Source organism: Rhinopithecus roxellana, chromosome 12 (genome assembly GCF_007565055.1).
Source record: "Rhinopithecus roxellana isolate Shanxi Qingling chromosome 12, ASM756505v1, whole genome shotgun sequence".
NCBI lineage: Eukaryota > Metazoa > Chordata > Mammalia > Primates > Cercopithecidae > Rhinopithecus > Rhinopithecus roxellana.
In genome coordinates this window covers 84421030-84434575 of record NC_044560.1, presented here as the reverse complement: position 1 = coordinate 84434575, position 13546 = coordinate 84421030, and the positions used below count along the sequence as shown (strand labels likewise).

At 42.9% G+C, this 13546-nt stretch overlaps 1 protein-coding gene across 6 annotated transcripts in view; it reads right to left on the bottom strand.

Moving 5' to 3' along the window:
* ZSCAN20 (zinc finger and SCAN domain containing 20) overlaps positions 1 to 13164 on the bottom strand; it is a 29703-nt gene extending 16539 nt beyond the window's left edge. For 4 of the 6 annotated variants that reach the window (XM_030913533.1, XM_030913531.1, XM_010382284.2 and 1 more), the window contains exons 1-2: positions 13064 to 13146; positions 5590 to 6116 (exon numbers count right to left, since the gene is read on the bottom strand). In XM_030913533.1, coding sequence (XP_030769393.1) covers positions 5590 to 6006 — 417 coding nt within the window. In that variant the 5' untranslated portion in view covers positions 6007 to 6116; positions 13064 to 13146. Of the gene's footprint in view, positions 1 to 5589; positions 6117 to 13063 lie in introns of all 6 variants that reach the window. The other 2 variants (XM_010382283.2, XM_030913532.1) reach the window with 2 other exon arrangements.
* Positions 13165 to 13546: the final 382 nt, after the last annotated feature.

The window sequence follows — 13546 nt, the reverse complement described above, 5'->3', positions numbered from 1 at the left end:
ATAAAGGGTAATAAAGGAGTATCTATGGCCACACACTTGATAACCTGGATGAAAAAGACCAATTCCTTTACCCACCCCATCTGCCAAAACTCACACAAAAATAAACAATCTGAATAGGCCCATATCTATTAAGGAAATTGACTGAATAATTAATAACCTTCAAAATAGAAAGCACCAAGCTCAGATGGGTCTACTGGTGAATTCTACCAAACATTTAAGAAAGAAATTATAACAATTCTCTACTATCTCCTCCAGAAGATAGAAGCAGAGGGAATATTTCCTTATTTATTCTATAAAGCCAGCATTTACCCTAATACCTAAACCAAAGAAATTACTTACAAGACAAGAAAGCTACAAACCAATATTCCTCATGAACAAAGATGCAAATATCGGCCAGGTGTAGTGGCTCACGCCTGTAATCCCAGCACTTTGAGAGGCCAAGGCAGGCAGATCATAAAGTCAGGAGTTCGAGACCAGCCTGGCCAACATGGTGAAACCCCATCTCTACTAAAAACACAAAAATCAGCCAGGTGTGGTTGCAGGTGCCTGTAGTCCCTGCTACTTGTGTGGCTGAGGCAAGAGACTCACTTGAACCCGGGAGGCAGAGGTTGCAGTGAGCTGAGATCATGCCACTGCACTCTAGCCTGGGCAACAGAACCAATGAGACGCCATCTCAAAAAAAAAAAAAAAAAAAAAAAAAAAGATGCAAAAATCCTCAACAAAATATTAGCAAATCAAATCTAACAATGTATAAAAAAGAAATTACACACTACAACCAAGTGGGATTTATCCCAGGTATGCAAGTCTGGTCCAACATTTGAAAATCAATTAACGTAACTCATCACATCAACAGACAAAAAATGAAAAATCACATGATCATATATTATATCAACAGATGCAGAAAAAGCATTTGACAAAATCCAATACACATGATAAAAACTTGGCAAACTAGGAATAGGGGGAAACTTCCTCAACTTGATAAAGGACGTCTACAGAAAACCTACAGCTAACATCCTACTTAATGGTAAGAAACACAATGCTTTTGCACTAAGACCAGGAAAAACGCAAGGATGTTCTCTCTCACTATTCCTTCATACTGGAAGTCCAGAATAATACAAGATAAGAAAGGAAACAAAAGGTAGGTAGATTGGGAAGAATGAAAAAGACTGTATTTGTTCACAAATGACATGATTGTCTACGGAGAAAATCTGAGAGAATCAACAAAAAAAACCCTCTGGGAACTAATAAGCAGTTACAACAAGGTTGCAGGGTACAAATATGCAAATAAGCAAAAGTCAACCGCCTTCCTTTATACCAACAATGAAACAAGTAGAATTTGAAATTAAAGGCATAATAACATTTACATTCTCCTCCAAAAAAAAAAAATGAAATATTTAGGCATAAATCTAAGAAAATATGTAGAAGATTTACATGGGGAAAACTAGCAAAGAAAGGCGTCAAAGAAGAACTAAATAAATGGAACAATATTCCATGTTCACAGATAGAAAGGCTCACTGTCGTCAAGATGTCAGCTTTTCCCAATTTGATCTACAGATTCAACACCCAGCCAAAATCACAGAAGTTTATCTTGTGGATATCAACAAACTGTAAAGTCTTTGTTGTTCATTTGCTTTTTTTTTTTTTTTTTTTTTTTTTCAATAGCAATGGGGTTTCATCATGTTACCTAGGCTATTCTTAAACTCCTGGGCTCAGGCAATCCACCTGCTTCGTCCTCTCAAATTCCTGCGATTACAGGTGTGAGCCACTGCACCTGGCCATGTGCAGTTTATATGAAGAAGCAAAGACCTGGAATAACCAACTCAATATTGAAGGAGAAGGAAAAAAATCAAAAGGCTGACACACCTGACTTCAAGATTTACCATAAAGCTATAGTAATCAAGATAGTGTGGTATTGGCAAAAGAATAAAGTGATCAATGGAACAGAACAGAGACCCCAGAAATAGTTCCACATAAAGACAGTTGACTGAATTTTGATAAAGGAGTAAAGGTAATACAGTGAATCAAAGATAATGTTTTCAAAAAATGATACTAAAACTGGATATCACATGAAAAAAAAGCTTGTATCCTTCACAAAAATCAACTCAAAATGGATCACAGACCTTAATGTTAAATGAAAAACTACAAAATTCCTAAAATATAGGAGAAAACTCAGATAATGTTAGGTATAGCAATGACTCTTTAGACACAAAATCAAAGGCACAATCCATGAAAGAAATAATTGATAAGTTGGACTCCATTAAAATTAAAAAATTCTGCTCTATGAAAGATACTGTCAAGAGAATGAGAAGACAAGCCACAGACTGGGAGAATATATTTGCAAAACACACATCTGATAAACAACTGTTACCCGAAACATACAAAGAACTCTTAAAACTAAACAGTAAGAAGACAAACAACCCAATTTAAAAATGGGCAAGACTTGAACAGTCACCTCACCAAAGAAAATATACAGATGGCAAGTAAACATATGAAAACATGTATAACATGGTAGGTTATTAGTGAACTGCAAATTCGAACAACAATAAAATACCACTATCTACCTACTAGAATGGCCAAAATCCGAAACACTAAATGCTGGCAAGGACATGGGGCAACAAGAACTCCCATTCATTGCTAGTAAAAATGCAAAATGGTATAGCCACTTTGGACTACAGTTTGGCAATTTCTTACAAAGGTAAACATACTCTTACTATATGATCCAGCAATCATGTCCCTTGGTATTTACCCAAATGAACTGAAAACTATGTCCACACAAAAACCTGCATGTGAATATTTACAGCAGCTTCATACATAACTGCCAAAACTTAGATGGAACCAAGAGGTCCTTCAGTAGGTGAGTAGATAAATAAACTGTGGAACATTCACACAATGGAATATTATTAAGCATTAAAGAGAAATGAGCTAACAAGCCATGAAAAGACATGGAGGAAATTTAAATGTATACTACTAAGCAAAAGAAGCCAATCTGAAAAGGCTATATACTGTATGATTCCAGCTATGTAACATTTTTTAAAAGGCAAAACTATGGAGACAGTAAAAAGATCAGTGTTGCCAGGGGTTGGGGGAAAGGAGGAATAAACAGGTAGAACACAGAGGGTTTTTACAGCAGTGAAGCTACTCTGTATGTCACTACAGTGGTAGACGCGTTACTATGTCACTATAATGGTAGATACAGGTTTATAATAGGGTCAAAACATACAGAATGAGTAACATTAAGAGCCCTAACATAAACCGCTACTTTGAGTGATGATACTGATGTATCGATGTAGGTTCATCAATGGTAATAAATGCACTGCTCTGGTGCAGGGATGTTGATAGTTAGGGAGGCTTGTGGGGGAGGGATGTGAACTCTCTGTACCTTCTCCTCAATTTTGCTGTGAGCCTAAAACTGCTCTAAAAAATAAAGCCTGTTTTTTAAAAATCCCTGTGCACCTGATGGAGGGGGCATCTGACGGAGAGGGGGATTCAACAAGATGGTGATGACAGAAGAAACAAGGTAGCAATCACAAAATAGCAGAGCTGAAAGATCCCTTTTAGGAAACTATCTTAGGGGACATTTAGTCTTGTAGGCACCAACCTTTTTCAGGTGGTGGTTCACGAATATTATAACTATATTTCATCCCATTATTAAGACTTGAAAAATTTTACTTGCAGAGAATGCAACTAAGTTATATATCTTGCAATATAAGATCACAAGCTACATTTGCACCTGAAAAAACAAGCTCCGCTGCTACTTGTCCATTTGTTTTGAAATTTATGAGCACTCAGGAGCAAGTAGGAAAGTTTAAAAAAAAAAAAAGTCACAGTAAAAACAAAAATACATAATAGAGAAGATTCCATTACCTTATTTTTTTCTCAATTTTAGATGCAGTTCAACTTTTGGTCAGCTCACAGGGCCATAATTTGTGAACCTTTGGTCTAGTCCAACCCTCTCATTTTACAGATGAAGAATCATAAAGACCCTGATTTAAATCAATTTTCATCTCTGGGTCTTAAGTTCTTTATCTTCCAACTCTGAAGCCCTAAAACTTCCATTTGTTTCTTCACTGCCACTTAAGACAAATAGCTGGTTTCTTTAAAAGAAATAATATAGGGGGGTGGGGTGGTATATTAAAATAAGGCACACTCTCTCATACTTAGTTCTGTAACTTTATATATTACTCTCCCTATATCTTCAATCAGTTTGTAAAGGAATCCAAAGAGCAAAGTCACAGTTCTTAAACTTTGCTCCCCCGATCTCACACTGTACAGAACTTTACAGTTTAAATGTACAGAAAACCCCTGCCATTTGCAAGGCATATGTTCCCCAACCTGTAATTTCCCCCAGCAAAATGTGGGTAAGTAAAATATCACAAGAATTACTAACTATAACAAGTGGAGAAAAACAGTCATGTTTAGATGAAGGTTCTGGATCCAGCCAAAGGATCTGTTCTACATATACCAGCTTTGAAGCAGGATTCAAAATTTCTGTCAGAGAAAACTATGCATTACATCATGGGCCTTCAGTGGTCACTTGCAAATTGTTGAAACTGCGAATGTTAAATCCATACTTTCATTTCCCTTACCTCAGCTCTATCACATAGTTATATAAAGTTAGATAAGTTACTGACCTCTCCATCTGTGTTTACCCATTTGACAGATGGCAATGATAATAGCACCTACCTTACTGGATTGCTGGGTTGATGAGGGACATATATAAAAAGCTTAGACCAGTATCTGACACACAGTGAGTGCTCACAAAATGTCAATTAATATCTCATTTGAGCCTTATGGCTCAAAGGTATTTTAATTCCCATGGTTTGTAGAGGAGGCATCTGATATGCGGTAGAACGAACAATGACCTTGGAACCTAAGGATTTGGCTTTAGGCTCTGGTCTACTCACTGATGACCTTTGTGGGCCACTTGGCATTTTGTTTTGTTTCATTTGTACTGTTTGTAGAGACAGGGTTTTGCCATGTTGCCCAGGCTGGTCTTGAACTCCTGAGCTCAAGCAATCCATCTGCCTCAGCCTCCCAAAGTGCTAGGATTACAGGTGTGAGCCACCACTCCTGGCCAACTTCTTGGTTCTTAGTTTAATCTATAAAATGGGGGCAACAGTACTATTTCTGTCTATCTACATTACTGCTATAAGCACTCAGAGAGATCACATATGTAAAAAGGTTTTGTTAGGTATAAAACACAAGTTAATCATATTGTGAATATGGTAGTGGGAGGCAGTCTGGAGTAGTGGTTAGGAATACAAGCTTTAGAGTTAGAATGCCTGAGTTCAAATCCTGACTCTACCATCTAGCAGCTGTTCAGACCCCAGGCAACTTACCTATCTTTTCTCTGTCTCCGTTTTCTCACTAGTAAAATCAGGGTAACAGTACCTATCTCATTAAATTGTTGACAGGACTAAGTGGGTTAACACATGTAAAGCACTTAGAACACTGCCTGATAGACAGTAGTGGTCAATAAGTGTCAGTTCTCAATAACTATTGTTATATTTATTGTGAATTTGGCAATTATTAACCTAGTCACAACCCCACTGCCTTGCCTGACCCACTCCTTGGAAGAGACTGTCTCACCGGCTGTCCTGCAGTCCTGGTCTCTCGGTGCCAATCCTCCACCAGGGCCACAGCCTCCTCACCACTCTCAGGGTGGCGTGCCTGCACCCAGGTCTGGACCTCCCTAGGCAAGATAGTCAGGAACTGCTCCAGCACCAGCAGCTCCAGGATCTGCTCTTTGAGACGGATCTCTGGCCTCAGCCAACGACAGCAGAGAGCCCAGAGCTGGCTGAAGGCCTCATGGGGTCCAGCTGCATCCCTGTATTGGAACTGCCTGAAGCGCTGGCGGGAGGCCTCTGGGCCAGAGACAGAGTCGCGGTCCTTCTCCCAGAGTTTGGATTCTGATCCCCACGAGTCCTCTTCCAGTTTCACAATCAGGAGTTCTTCAGGCTCTGGCTGCAGAGACGCCTGGGCTTGCGATTCCAGGGCTACAGCCATTGTCTACCCTAGACGCCTTACTTCAGCTGTGCTGTCCACATCCAATGTCTTCCTTCATCTATAGTGAGTCCTTCAAGAGGCTCCTAGAAAAGGCACTGCTCTCCAAGGCTCTAAGGCAGAAAGACAAAGGATAGAGTGTAAGCAAAAGAATGCAGAAGCTTCATTATCCCCCTTACCCCATAACTTCCGTCACCTTTGCATGGGGGCAGAGGTGCTAAGAGATGCCCCTTTCCCATAGGCAGGAAGTGAGGCCACAATCTGGCACCAAAGCCAGTAGCACCTACCTTACTTGATTGCTGGGTTGATTAGATAAGCGATATATATAAAAAGCTTAGACCAGTGTCTGACACACAGTGAGTGCTCACAAAATGCCAATTAATATCTCATTTGAGCCTCCCACTTTGGAGGAAGACAGCACAGTATTCAATCCTCTAGGTCATGACTGAACACCTTAGCCTGGCATCCCACACCTCCATGATCTGGCCCAGTATAGACTTCCTCCCTCCTACACATGTCCAAAGTCCAACCTTCCCTCAAATTGGGTTTGAAATGTCACCCCCTCCATAAGGCCTTTCTTCCCGAATCTTAAAGCTTGGCTGGCATTACTCTAGGGATGTTCTCCTTGCAAAATCCAACAACTCTATGCTATCCCCTGGTCATCCCACCCACTTGGCATTATTCACCATCCCTATACATGAGTCCTAAAACTCCAGCAAGGACCTGTTTCCAGATCTCCAGACCCCAAAATCCAAACCCTTTCATGACATTTCTACTTGACTGTCCCTTAGGCACCTTAAACTCAATGAGTCAAAAACTGGATTTGTTATTTTCTCCTGCAATCATGTCTGCCTTCTGAAGCTCCCCCTTCAGTGAAGGCACTGCCATCAAGTTCTCCACACCAGAAACCTGGTCATCATCATTCTCTAAGATCCCCCAAAACAATTCATCACCATGCTGTGTCCACTTGGCATCTCCATCTCCAATGCTACCACTTCAGTGCAGAGAATCATCACGTCTTCCACCTGATCAGTCTCCTAACACATCCCTGCCTCCACTCACCTCACCCCAACCTCTGCTCTATTCTTGGCACAACAACCAAACTAGATCAAAGCCTGACTACACCACCTCCCTGCTAAACACCCTCCAGTGATCTCCCATTTCCCTCAGGTTTTAAAGCGCAAGCCTTACCCAAGTCTCCAACTCATCTCTACCATGGTCCACTAGTCATGGTGCTCCAGAAGCACAGCTTTCAGATCTTACACCAAGCTGCCCTCTGAACCTTTCCCTCTTTGGGAAGGTCTCCTTTGGGAATGGTCTCCTCCCTTCCTTCGGCTAGCAAGGTTTCAGCTTAAATTGTACTTTTTCCATGAGGCCTTCCCTGCAACCTGAAACAAGATTCAGTCCTCGACCACAAGCTCCCATAGCATCTTACATTTTCTCTACCATAGCCCTGATCATCCTTTACTGTAATTTTCTTACCCACTAGATCATTAGCTTCCCAAGAGACCTAGCACAGTGCTCAGCACATATAGGGAGTACTCAATAAATAATAAAGTCATGAATGATCAACTAATGATGACGGTGTATCATTAAGCAAGGATTACCATTAATCCCTTTCTGTGCACACTAGATAAAAAATAAATGACCGTCCTGCTCATGCCAAAAGGAATTCCTTTCTCTTTTATTTCCATGTTTCTGTGACACTTACCACTTTCTACACTGTATGACACACTGTATGAGAAAGATGTGTGTATCTATGTTGTCCCCAAGGAGATTACAGCCTCTCTGATGGCACCCATGCTGGGTTATCTGAAAAAATGAGCTCACTGTGTTGTCCCAACAAGTCTGGGTGACATAAAAAAAAATGCCCACTCAAAGGAGATCATTAGCTGCTTCCAAGTAGGAATGACACAACTGAATTGAGAATGGAGAGATGGTGGTATTTTTCATTTTGGGCAATCTGACTGGACTGAAGAGAAACAAGGCAAGGGTCATAAAAATTAAAGTACTGCCCTAAAGGCCTCCATATACTTAGGAAGAGGCCTAAAGCACCACTCATGGCTACCTGGCAACTTCCTACTCATCCTTCAACTACCAGCTCAAATGTCACCTCCTTTGATAGGAGTTCCTTGACATGCCCTTTTCATGTCCTCCTCTCCAAGAATTGCCTCCCTAATCCTATATCCCCAAAGCAATTGGTACATACCTCTAATATAGGTATTATCCTACGCTATTGTAGTTGCCAGTTGCTACATGTGACAGCCCCATTTGACTATATTACTAGAACCAATATTGTATGTTACTCATTGCTGTATCCACAGTGCTCAACCCAGTATCTGATAAATAGCGGGGCCATTAAAAAGTTTTATTACCGGCCGGGCGCGGTGGCTCAAGCCTGTAATCCCAGCACTTTGGGAGGCCGAGACGGGCGGATCACGAGGTCAGGAGATCGAGACCATCCTGGCGAACACGGTGAAACCCCGTCTCTACTAAAAATACAAAAAAAATGTGGAGGGGGGAGGGGGGAGGAGGGAGGGCTTGCATTGGGGAGTTATACAAGATATAAATGATGAATTGATGGGTGCTGACGAGTTGATGGGTGCAGCACACCAACATGGCATAAGTATACATATGTAACAAACCTGCACGTTATGCACATGTACCCTAGAACTTAAAGTATAATAATAAAAATAAATAAATAAATAAATAAATAAATAAAAAAAAAACTAGCCGGGCGAGGTGGCGGGCGCCTGTAGTCCCAGCTACTCGGGAGGCTGAGGCAGGAGAATGGCGTAAACCCGGGAGGCGGAGCTTGCAGTGAGCTGAGATCCGGCCACTGCACTCCAGCCCGGGCAACAGAGCGAGACTCCGCCTCAAAAAAAAAAAAAAAAAAAAAAAAAAAAAAAAAAAGTTTTATTACCATTTATTAAAATAATAAACCTAGTACATCAAAAGCCTAATGGGATATGGATGACCCATAATTTATATTAAACTAAAGAATTCACCTTTCATGAAATTTCTTTTTGAACCACAACCTTACTGATGCATGAGTTCAAACACATTTCTGTCACTCTCTCACACAAGGAGTAATTCATCAATCATTTATAGGGTACCTGCTATACCCTGTTTGGAAGCTACAGATCTAACAGTAGCTGGGACTGACAGTCCCTACCTTCAGGAAAATTACAGTCTAGTGAGACAGACAGTCAATAAGCAAGCAAAGACAACTGCATTCCTGTATAAAGAGGACACCACAACAAAATAGGCAATTAGCAGTCATACCAGGCCCAAAGCTCAGAGTCTCAGATAATAGGTATTTTCTCCTGGAAAGACTTGAAAGTCCCAAAGGTTTGTTTCAAACAGAAATCGGAAAGCCCCAGGGACCATATATCACCATAACCTTTTCCAGTGTAAGGAAGTTAGACTGAAGTATGGATAGCACGCTATTGTGGGGAGAGGGAGGCCAACAGAGTCGGCCAACAGCCGGCTGATTTCACACAGAAGTAAACAAGGGAAAATGGACCGGGGCATTCCTCGGTTCCCAGACAACCAGGAATATTGAGCCTCATTAGGACCAGCAATTTCTAAGAGTACCCCTTGACTGAGTGCCCACAGGGTTCCAGGCACAGCGCTGTGTTCCACATTCATAATCTCACTGAATCCTCCAGGCAGCAACTGGAGTCTCATGAGGTGTTGAGCTGCATTTCACTGACCTGTAACTTCCACTACAAAGATCAGAAAGAAAGAAAGAGGGCTGGGCGCGGTGGCTCACACCTGTAATCCCAGCACTTTGGGAGGCCGAGGCAGGTGGATCACAAGGTCAGGAGTTCAAGACCAGCCTGATCAACATGGTGAAACCCCATCCCTACTAAAAACATACATACAAAAAAAAATATCTGAGTGTGGTGGCTCGCACCTGTAATCTCAGCTACTTGGGAGGCTGAGGCAAGAGAATTGCTTAAACCCAGGAGGCAGAGGTTGCAGTGAGCTGAGATCACACCACTGCACTCTAGCCCGGGCAACAGACCAAGACCCTGTATCGGGAAAAAGAAAAAAAAAAAAGAAAGAAAGAGAGAAACAGCATAATTTAAATAGTGCAGCCAGTTCCGTTCACTATCTGTTCGAGAATAAGCATGTGGAGATTGCACCTAGGACGTTGCTATTCACCAGGTTGGTCTTGATTCCCTCGTGCCTCTCTTTCCACTGAGGGTGAGTAAAGTGTCTTTCATATCACACAGTCCCTAACACAAGCCAATTCTCATCTAATGTTCAAACAAGAAAGCCTGGCTGTGCTGATTAGTTTATTTATTGAAAGGCAGCGGGTTAGTTTCTGAAATGGCTCCTTGCCAAAGGATTTTCAAGCTAACTGTGATTTTTGGCTAAAGTGATTTTCACCCTTAGAATATAATTATCTGATAAGGTATGACTGCACTATATCCTCAATTATCTAAAGGGAAACTGACTGTTTATGAAGAGTCACTTAAGGTTACACAACTAGCGAGTGGCAGAGTTAAGGTCTAAGCCCAGATCCCTTTTCTCCAATCATTTTTCTTAACCACGTCCTATAGCCTCCTCTATGTGTGCCAGCCATCCAGACTCCTCAGATGAGAGTGAAAAGAACATTAAGGCAGGTGTGAGCAGACTGGGGTTCTAATTCCACTCCTGCCACTAATCAGCTGTGTTACTTTGGACAAGTCATGTAGCCCCTGTGGCTGCCTAGCTAGGCCGCAGCTTACAGCCTGATCCTACTCACCAGTTGTCCTAGGTTCTTTAATTAGTATGACAGGGTAGAGCAAGAGGGAAGGAAACTAGAGTCAGTGGCTACAAGTTTAAATGGGTATAAGGACCTAGCAATGTAAATGAGTCAATGACTGAAGTGAACTGGGTGGGCACTACAGCCAACTATAGAGTGCCAGGGGAACATATGCCCAGAATATTCCTAGGCCTGCTAGTTTTTCCAAAAGAAGCTAGCACACTAGATTTTTAAATGTTGGCAAGCAACTCAAAATTGCTTCACACACTATGAGATTAAATAAAGCATGATGGTGGACTTCATTCAGCATAGGCTGTCACTTTGCCACTTAGCTTCAGCTAAGTGATCTCAAAGCTCTCTTTCAATATCCACAAAGACCTAGAAAGAGTACAGAGGCTCCCAGGTCATGAGGGATAAGTGCTGACTGCCATCAAAATCAAGATCTCTTTACAAACACAGGGAAGCTGAGGGGCATCTTGACTCCTAGGGTAGTAAGTATGAATGTGTCATGAGGAGCCCACTCAGTGAAAAGGGAAGAGAAGATGCTCCCCAGTTCCATGGGAAAGGCCAAGACTGGTCTTCGACCTCCAAAGAGAAAAAACTGGGAACTCTCAAAGGCTGTCAGGCCCATCTGGCTGACAGTCCAAGCTATGGCTTAAAGCAGGCTGACCTGACCTCACACATAAGGGCTTAAGTTAGGGAGAGCAAATAGGTTTCATTTAAAGAAGAAACTCCAATCAGCTGGAAGTGGCTGCCTAGAGTAGTGTGCTGAGGGCTCTGAGTACTGTGTGAATATGTGCTGTGAACCAACCAATTAGCCATGACTGCCAGGAACACAGGAAGGGGCACTGGCAGCACACATTCCATGTATTTGTCACCCCTGGCTTAAACTCCCATTGGCAATGAATCAGCTTCAGCTTCCAGCAGATAGCCCTGACAGGCAGGGGAAGACTAAAGCTCCTGCCCTGGAAATCCACTGGAAATAGAAGTCTTCAAGGCTGGCATAGCAAAGCTTACCCTGCATGGTCTTCATTCACACATACATCAAGTATTTACTGCTTTACATCAAGTGTTTACTGCTCTAGACTGGGCAATGGGGAAACAGAGGTGACTGAGACACTGTTCCTGTCCTGGAGATGTTCACAGTCTAGTGGAAGAGACACACAAGTCACAGATAATTATGATCAAATGTGGTAATAGGAGAATTTATGGAAGCTGAGGGTTGGGGGTGACTTAATTTGCTTAAGGAAATTGAGCAAAGTAAGAGTTAATTTTTTTTTTTTTTTTTAAGTTAAAGTAGTTCTCTTGGCAAAGAAGGTGAGGGACAAGGAGAGAATATTCTAAGCTGAGAGAACAGCATTTATCATGACAGAAAACCAAATGGCCTACCCAGGAAATGAGGAAAATCTTGACAGCCCTGGAGTGTGAGGTGCATGAAGATTAGGCTGCAAAAGGAGTTTATGAAGGACAATGTGTTTGGACTTTACAGGTTATGGGAGCCAATGAAGGTTTTCAAGCAGAAGGCATAATCAGATTTGTAGGTTAAACAGATAACACTAGGTGCAATGTGTGTGTTCATGCTGGGAAACTGAAAAGGCTTCTGCAAAAACCCTACAAGAAAGAGGCCGACTGAAACTAAATTAAAGAAATTGAAAGATCGGAAGATCCCTGGACGTGGAAGAATGCAAGAGGAATCAGAGGGTAAGTAGGTAGATAGGTAGGTAGGTAGGTAGGTAGGTAGGTAGGTAGGTAGGTAGGTAAATGGGATGATGGTGCCACTGACTTCCATAAGGCATAAGGAAAGAAGTGCAGGTTTGGGGCAGAACACAATAGCCAGTCCCATCCACTGGGTTCCAGAGGTAACAATCATTAGGGAGGTAACAAATTAGATATGCTTGTTCTAGACGGGAAGGTTGAGATTGAAACACTATTTTTAAGGTCAGGCTTCAAGCTCAGGCCCTCTTCACTTCTTGCCAGGGCCCCAGACCCTCTATCCTTTCCTCTGTGGTCTCCAGACCTTTCTATGGCTCTCCCACCTCCAAAACCTCCCTCAACCCCCTCACCTTCAGACCTTTCTAAGGCCCTCATTCCCAGGGCCCTCTATCGCCTCCTCATCCCCGACCCCTGTATGACCCTTCCCATCTCCGGCCGCTACATCCTCTGACCGTCCCTCACCCTCCACCCCCACATATAAGCTTCTTTCTCCACTCTCACCTTCCCCAGTCCCCTGTGTCACCACCACCTCCTAAGTCTCCAGCCCAGAGCCTGCGTCTCAGCTGCCCCCGCCCCGCCACCCGGACTCACCCACCGAGACACCCACTTCACAACAGGGCGGAAGTGCTCCCGGGCTGGTGCAGGGAATGCTGGGACGCGGAGTCCGAGCGGCGCCACCCCGGGAATGGAACGTCTGAGACCACAATTCCCAGAAGGAACCGCGCGAGCGCCGGTGGGCGGCCCCCTCCGTTTGCTGCCTTTCAGACGTCTTCAGCCAATAGATATGTCATCTTCTCACGGACCCTGGCACTGGAACAAGTCGGAATGGGCGCGACACATGGGGGCGGGATCTGTTGCGATCCTGGCCTTTTCCATAGGCTCCCGAATAACAGCACTGCCCAATGGGAGGGCACTCGAGCAGAAGGGGGCCGGGTTCTATTGAGCAGTCGAAGTGAGAGCTTCAGACCCCGAGAGATCAAAGTAGACAGAATAAGAAATAAGAAGAGAGAGTGACTAGAGGTGACCAGCCCGATAGGCAGGAGAGAACTGGACAGTTGTAGCTTCAATTTCCAG